The sequence below is a fragment of the Borostomias antarcticus genome (genome assembly GCF_949987555.1).
Source record: "Borostomias antarcticus genome assembly, chromosome: 7".
Lineage (NCBI taxonomy): Eukaryota > Metazoa > Chordata > Actinopteri > Stomiiformes > Stomiidae > Borostomias > Borostomias antarcticus.
This window is the reverse complement of record NC_140240.1, coordinates 24,913,169-24,921,557: the sequence shown is the minus strand read 5'-3', so window position 1 is coordinate 24,921,557 and position 8,389 is coordinate 24,913,169. Positions and strand designations below refer to the sequence as shown.

Genomic DNA, 8,389 nt, shown 5'->3' with positions numbered 1-8,389 from the left:
CTCCCTTCCTCCCTCCACAGAGCCCAGGTCAGTACTACTTCAAGCCCATGATGAAGGAGTTCCGGTTTGAGCCCGCCTCCCAGATGATCACGGTGGAGGAGGGCCAGAACCTCAGCATTGACATCATCGGCTTCAAGACCGCCTACAGGTGAGACGGGCTTGGGAGCGTACTGTACCTTGTTACCGTACATAATGAGCTTCCTTTGAAAAACAAAAAACAAGAGTAATGCATTTGCTGCTGAACTATTATCATTGCCTCTGCCTGATTATTGTGTGTGTGTATAGTCGAAAGATATATATGGTTTGAGCCCCGGAATGGGAGAGTAGCTCATTGACTACCTGTCCCGTTTGCTTCTTTAGTTACTGTAGTTTCTGAGCTACAGTTCTAACTCCAGCATGGCAGCGTAACCACAATATGGCCGCGCTACTGTGTTCGTAACCTAAAATGGCCGTCCTTTCCGTGTGACCCGGCTTACGGTGTAACCAGTATATGGCCGTGCTACTGGATCTATATCCATCCCCCCCAACACTCTCTGTCAAGCGCATTGTGTTGCCCCCACGTATGAACCCGCTACACGATGATTGATTTGATACTGTGTTCAGACCCAAAATGGTCGTTCTGTCTGTGTGACCAGGTTTACGGTGTAACCAGTCTTCCTGTGCTACTTTGTTGGTTGGTTCCAAACCAGCCTTCGGGTGTAACCAGTCTTCCTGTGTGCGTGTGCGTGCGTGCGTGGCGTTCAGCTGCTACGGGGCGGTGCAGTCGCTGAGTGGCGAGGCGGAGCGCGACGTGGCGGTGGAGGCCGTGGGCCAGGGCGAGTGCAGCATCTACAGCGAGGACACCGTCACCGACGAGGAGGGACGCTTCCGCCTCAGGGGACTCCTGGTGGGTCACGTGTGGCCGATATAACCTCCCTACGAGCCCCCGTTCGTCAAGCCCTTAGCGAGCCTTCTCGAGAGCTACTCTTTGCCAAGCTGTTGGGAAGCCTTTGCGAAGGCTAAGCTGACATTACACATTGGGAATGAAACAGAGTTCCAAAAACTGTTTCAAACGTTGAAAAGTTATTTTCTTTCCGTCTTTTGAAAATATCTATATTTTTTCCCACCGTATCGTTCAAAGTGTATTGTTGCTAGATTGGTAACATTGTCTTCCCCCCCCCCCCCCCCGACAGCCCGGCTGCAAGTACCTGATCCAGCTGAGAGCGGAGGGCAACGACCACATCGAGAGAGCCCTGCCCCAGCACAGGGCCATCGAGGTGAGAGCTAATAAGCTAACCTGTTAGCATTAGCGTTAGAGAGAGCCCTGCCCCAACACAGGGCCATCGAGCTGAGAGCTAATAAGCTAACCTGTTAGCATTAGCATTAGAGAGAGCCCTGCCTCAGCATAGGACCATTGAAGTGAGAGCTAATTAGCTAACCTGTTAGCATTGGCATTAGAGAGAGCCCTGCCCCAACACAGGGCCATCGAGGTGAGAGCTAATAAGCTAACCTATTAGCTTTAGAGAGAGTCCTGCCTCAGCACAGGGCCATTGAGGTGAGAGCCAGTGCTGTCATTAGCATTAGCCTTGTTAGCATCCATTATCAACCTAGCTGTGGTGACAATCAGCAATCAAGTACAAACCTCAATTACTTGATCCTGGAACCTTGAAAATGTTGAGTCTTGTAAGCGTTGGCATGAGCCTGAGACACGTGGGCGTGATTTGCACTTAATGGAGCTATTTTATTGGTTCCATTGTATCAGGTAAGAAGGTTGATTCTTTGAAGCGCAATCAAGCACAAAGCATCTTTGATGGGGATGCAAATGCTGTAGAAGAGTCTTGACATGCTGTTCAACACTGCGCCTTAGAAATACTTCATAGAATGGAATAAGCCCCTGTGTGATTTAGTATTGTGTAAAACGTGGTACAAAAGACCACGTGAATAACACCATTTAATACCATGTTATTATCATAGCTGGTGACTTGTATACCTACATGTCTGAATACTGATTGTTGACTTACATGTCTGAATACTGATCGTGTGTGTGTGTGTGTGTGTGCGTGTGTGTGTGTCTGTGTACACGTGTGTGTGTACGTGTACATGTACAGGTCGGAAGCGACGACATTGAAGGCGTCAACATCATTGCCTTCAGGCAGATCAATCAGTTTGACTTGAGTGGAAATGTCATCACCTCGCCGGAACACCTGCCCACTCTCTCTGTAAGACACAGATGCGTGCCCACACACACACACACCTACGTTTTACCTACAAAGTATCACATCACTTTATGTTATATTACTGTTTTTATCCATTCACATTTGTATGAGACTTAATGCAGCGCTTGTGTTTAAAATAAGATAATTAATATATCATCAAGATCATTAACATAATCATGTGTAAACAAATGTGTTACATCGCTAGTTATCCTACAAGGCATGCACTGTGTACCATGTGATGCCATAAGTTCCCTGGTGACCTTTGACCCTCCTGGTGCAGGTGAAGCTGTACAGGAGTGACAACCTGGACAACCCCATCAACAGCGTGTCTCTGGGCCAGTCGCTCTTCTTCCACTTCCCCCCCTTGGACAGGGACGGAGAGGTAGGACCCGCCCTCGCATCATTAAAGGGACACGGCGCCCAAAAGAATTTCTAAGCATGTTACATCCAGCGCAATAACCAAGTGATGCTCTGTCACACAAGTTAATTTAATGATTTCAATATTTATTTGTCATCTGTATAGTCAGATTTATGCCTGTATATCTGATGTAACCCCCCCCCCCCCCCCCCCCCCCCCCCCCAGACGTACGTGCTGATGCTGTACTCCACGCTGTCCCGCTCCCAGTATGACTTCACCCTGCCCCAAGTCTCCTTCACCTCCTCAGGGTACCACAAACACGTCACCCTCACCTTCAACCCCAACGTAAGAAACTCTGGCTCACACAATACTGCATAGTAGAGAGAAATAGTTCTACAGTATACTTGTTATACCTATACATACCTATGTGTGTATATATATATATATATATATATATGTATATTATATATGTATATATATATATATATATATATATATTCCAATTCAGAGGGCAACGATGCCATTAGAAAATGATTATTGATTATAAAGCGATTATCGATGCATTTTGAGGCGTCAGCATTTTGTACTGATGTCTCATGTTGTGTATTTCATTTTAGCTCGACACAACCTGCATACTGTGTGGCTCTTTGGGGCTTTATTCCCCTTCATTTTCATAGAAGCCAACGTGCTTCCATGCTGTCCATGCTCTTTTAAAGCATCGGGTGTGAGTCGGATTTCTTTCTCATGCTCGGCCATCTTCACTAACACTCAAACGTAAACACGGCACACGTGTTTGTTACACATCCGTTACTGTAACTTACGATTCGCCAACTATTTTTATTTTATTTTTTTTAGTCCACCATCAAGTTGCTAGGAGTTGACACTTACAGTGCGGGTCTTTTTTTATTTTAATTTTTTTTATTTTCCACATCGAGGATGCATCATTCAAGAGAGAATGGCGATGCATCTAATCTAATTTTTCTCCCCACCCCTAATATATTATTATAGTTTGAACTTCAAAGTATCAATTCTCTAGTAAAAACCACCCCTGCCATGTCCCAATAGGTGGTTCATTGCTGACCAGTTGCTGCAAAACATTTAATCTGCAATACAGCCTACAGATGAGTCTTTCTTTGGTTGTGACCTTTCACACGCGAGTGTGTGAGTTGAGTGATGCGTGTGTGTGAGCGTGTGAGCTGACTCAGCTGAGCGATGTACTGTAGGCTGATTGTGAGTTGGTTCCATGTGTTCAGCGTAAAGTGCCTGACCAGGACGTGGCCCAGGGTTCCTACATCGCCCTGCCCCTCACCCTGCTGCTCCTGCTGGCCGCCTACAACCACGAGAAGGTACGCGCCGTTTCCTGACGGACTCACGTAGTCTAGCGACGTTTTATTCGCGCTTATTATTCATTACATTAGTACATTACCTCTTTGTAGCTCAGAGAAATCAAGGCTGTTATGTGATCTCATAATAGGCTCCAATCATTTTTAACAATTTAATTGATGGGGAATTATGAGGGGGGGAAATGGTAGGTCATTCTGGTAGGTCATTCATAATTGTGTGTGTGTGTGTGTCTGTGTGTGTGTGTGTGTCTGTGTCTGTCTGTCCCCAGGTGATCCCCCTGCTCCTGCAGCTCGTGAACCGTCTCCAGGGCGTGCGGGGCCTGTCGCAGGCCGGCGGAGACAACGGCGCTCTGGATGAGGCCAAGCGCCAGGCCAAACGTCAGAAGGCCAGGCGCACATGAGACCGCCGGCATAAGGGCACGCCTCAAATCGCACACTAGCACCCTGCCAAGTGTACTTCTTTTGGCCATTGTCCCAAAAACAAAAAAACAAAAAACAACAACGTATATTTTCCGTACATCCTAGTGAGGTACTAGTGTGTCGTTTGAGATTTAGAGCCACACCACCGTACACTACAGGCGGAGCAATACCACGCCCACAAGACCCTGCATTAGCCAATCAGGCTCATCGGCAGGCTTGACGTTTCCTAGAAACGATTCCACTCATTGGCTGTTGAGTTAGGGCTCAACAGAATTGTGACTCACCGGTTACTTCAGTTCTGCGGGGCTTCCACCGTTTTCCAGAACATTCTGCGTTGTCTCGGAGTACTGTCCATATTTGTCGATACTGAATTTGAGCCATTTTTTGTACATTTGTAATTTGTTATCCATTGTTGAGGCGAGCTCTGAGGGAAGGTGAGAATGACGAGGGCCTCATGACGCTTCATGAACATGACGCAGCGCTTCGTAACAGGGCTCGATCAAATAAACATGGCTTTGGATCCAAGCACAGCCACATTGGCAAACGAGCCAACAAGCTAACGTTTTCTTCCAGTCATTCAAGTTGTATGAACTCAGAAGTCTCAGCAGTTACTAATTGGCGATAACGGTCATGTTTATGATGTTAAAAAGTTCATGATGTTAAAGAGTTCTGAGTTCTAAAGGCTGTGAGTGCATGAAGTAAGCTGGTGTTTAGGGTTGACTGCTCAGGGAGACGAGTCAGTGAGTAGGAAGTTTGAGGGTGGAGTTGAGAATTAGGGTTAGGTTCAATAAGAGAAGCAAGAGGTTTAGGGCTAGTTAACTTTTCTAGTTGATTAATTTATTAACATGAGCATTTATTTGTCTGATTTGGTGTGAATGATGGGACAGTTTGTACCTAGAAAGTTTTATTTCAAAAGTGTTTGTTTTTTGAAAATAGTGTCAGAATCAAAGTATGAATGCTATTTCAGAGAGACTTTGCAATTTGTGTGTCAGATAGGCATTGACATGGTTGCTATTTAACTACACTTATCCAAACAATGGTTGTCTTGTTCTCGCATGGCCGATCGAAGATCTAAAAGCAATTACAGAAGAGATGTCTGAATCAGATTAATAAGGTGACCACTCTAATGTGATGTTCTGTGGAAATTGGAGACCTGTTTCTTTTTGTATGTGATTTATCCCTTCTGTTCAGTTATGGCCAAATGTAATAGAAAGATGATAAAAAGCCAATTGCTATTAATACAGTCAGGTTGGAGGGGTGGGGGGGTCTTATTGACATTGGACAGAACCTGTCATCTTTTGAAATGATAAATATAGTCTGACTGGAAAACATGATTACATTTTCTTGGTTTTGTCTTTGGGGGGCAGTGTTGGGCAAGAAACATTTCTTCTAGGGACTGTTACTAGTTTTGTACCACCTTGACTTTATCCATCTTGATACTTAATTATTCTTCTGATGGGGCCATTCTTTGGCCTTATGGCTGAGCTGGTTGAACTTCCACTGATGAAATTTTCCCTCTGAGCTAGTTAACTTGTAGCTGGCGCATGGCACAGATTTGATTTATTTATTGATCCACAAATCAGCTATCCCATACAAAGACGGGTACTGTTCTTCCTGAGGTCAAAAACACAAATTGCATACCACTTTTCTAAATGAACAAACGTACATTCATTCAACATAAAAAAACAATACAAAGAAAAACAAAGAGGGATAGCAGATCAATACTTCACTTAACGTTGGTTTTTGTAGAACAAATCCGTGTCAGAGGACACTCCAACGGGCACAGAAACTCCTGCTTTAAAGGGGCACTTAACTTAAAAAAAACAAGTGTAATGTATATCATTTTGAATAAAGTGCCCCTTCAAGTAACCGTCCTGACTTTGGCCAAGGCTGGTTTCAAGGTTCCTTTATTGTAACGTCCTTCATACAAACCTAAGGCAGTAAAATGCTTGGGTTCTGGCTCCGCGGCCTTGCAGTTACAACAGAATGATCATTTGCAAGGTGATTATAATAATAAAAAAGAACAGTGCAATAGGCTACAATAGAACAGCGCTAAACGATATAAAGGGAAAGTATGCTGCATGTGCATAAAGTGTACTGTAGGTGCGGGAAACACACCATGCTTTCACTTTTTTATGCCATGTAGGCTACTGTAGTGAAAAAACAGGAATCGTGCCCCTCTGTGAGGATGGTCCATGAAGAAGATTCCACTGCCAACCCGAATGGAGGTGAGAATCAGATGGTTTTCTCCCTATAGCTCTTATCACTGCTACGAGTGTGTAAGATTTCTAATATCTGGTGATTATTTCTGCGTCTCTTGTGCACTATCCATCCTCCTGGCTCTCACCGCAAAGCTGCATTGGCCCCCATGGTAACGGACATAGGCGATTTTACCCTCTGAGTAGGGGGGGCAACATTTTGACATAAAAAAAAACAAACTTCTGCCGTCTCGTCCCATCTATTTACAAAGAATACCAGTTGTGAACAGTATGTTAATGAGAAATCCGTATGACAATTCAATATGTACAACGCATCAAACTTCATCTAGACACCACGAGCATGTCAATATGACTTTATGACCAAGCACTAGGCCATACCCAACATCACAACATCAAACTGCAACTGCCTGCTGGTGCTAGCTTCCTTGCCGATGGTGATGTTGCTAGTGCTAGTGCTAGCTCCGATAGCCTGCACCTGCTGCGCTGTCATTTCGAGTGGTAGCTTCTTCATTAGCATTGCCAGATTTTATTTTATTTTATGAAGAAGTGGTAAATTGTTTTTATAGCTCTTTTTGCCATTATGAGCAGGTTGGCTAGTTGTAGCTTGTTGGGCACTGAGCAGTACAGTCAGATCTCATTATTTTTCGACGGACGAGTTGTGCCATTAGTGGATTATGAATATATATATATTTTTAAAGGTAGCCTAGTTTAAGTAATAAATACACTTTTAAAATTAATGATGATCTAACACAAACTGTTACAAACCACAATTATGTATTTAATAATTGTGTTAATTAGTAAAAAAAAAACATTTTTTTTTTTTTTTTTTAAGAATCTGAGCAGAGTTGGGCTGTCCAATCAGGGGGGGATTGCCCCCCCTGCCCCCCCTATAAAATCGCCAATGGTAACGGACTCTGACCAGGGAGAGCTGCCGAGTTTCTCTGTCTGGGCTTGAGCCCGAGGAGAACGCCGGCTGCGTCCTGAGAGCTCTATTATCTCTCTCTCTCTCCCTCTCTTTCTCTCCCTCCCTCTCTCTCTCCCTCTCTCTCTCTCTCTCTCTCCCTCCCTCTCTCTCTCTCCCTCCCTCTCTCTCTCTCTCTCTCCCTCTCTCCCTCCCTCTCTCTCTCTCCCTCCCTCTCTCTCTCTCCCTCTCTCTCTCTCTCCCCCCCTCTCTCTCTCGTCTTGCGTTCAAGAGGCGCCCCGGGGCGGCGCGACGCAGTACGCTGGCGTCAGCGGTGGGGGGGGGGGGGATTATGTCACATCATGTACCCGGCGACTCCATGGCAACCGATGGCAGGCGCTTTTGTGGGTTATGGCAAGAGGCTGGCCCTATTTTTTTTAATATTCAAAGTCTTGTTTCATCACTAGTTCTGATACTCGTTGGAGCGCACAATAACTGATTGGCCATTAGTCAGCCCTAATTACCTAATTAAAAAAGAAATGCGTCCCTGTCATGGTGCAGGTCTGGATGAATGATGAAATCAAGCTGAGTCGCGAAGCACGTGTGTTCGCCAGGCACAGGAACGCCACTGGAGCGAGTTAAGTTTCGGTTTTGTGTTCTGAAAGGCGGTGTTGAAAATGTTCTGCGGACACACAGATTCAACTCTGATTCAACTCTCTTCACTGCTCTCCCGGGCATGGCATTGCCGAATGCTGATATGCTCTCCTCCATCTAATCTACTGTAAAGTGTGTCTATATATGTGTGTGTGCGCATGTATATATGTGTGTGTGCGCATGTGTATGTGTATGCGCCCATTGTGTACCCCCTGCTGTCTGCTGTGGTTAGTGCTATCACTATCACTATGAGTCAGCCCTGATTAGCAAAAAAAAAAAAAAAGTCGCCGTCTACCCAG

The 8,389-nt window shown here is 45.1% G+C and overlaps 1 protein-coding gene across 1 annotated transcript in view; it reads left to right on the top strand.

Moving 5' to 3' along the window:
* The window catches only part of nomo (nodal modulator), a 15,392-nt gene extending 9,742 nt beyond the window's left edge, over positions 1-5,650 (top strand). Inside the window, exons 21-28 of the mRNA XM_084441395.1 lie at positions 21-148; positions 745-886; positions 1,173-1,256; positions 2,088-2,198; positions 2,476-2,577; positions 2,779-2,898; positions 3,807-3,899; positions 4,166-5,650. Coding sequence (XP_084297521.1) covers positions 21-148; positions 745-886; positions 1,173-1,256; positions 2,088-2,198; positions 2,476-2,577; positions 2,779-2,898; positions 3,807-3,899; positions 4,166-4,297 — 912 coding nt within the window. The 3' untranslated portion in view covers positions 4,298-5,650. The remainder of the gene's footprint in view (positions 1-20; positions 149-744; positions 887-1,172; positions 1,257-2,087; positions 2,199-2,475; positions 2,578-2,778; positions 2,899-3,806; positions 3,900-4,165) is intronic.
* Positions 5,651-8,389: the final 2,739 nt, after the last annotated feature.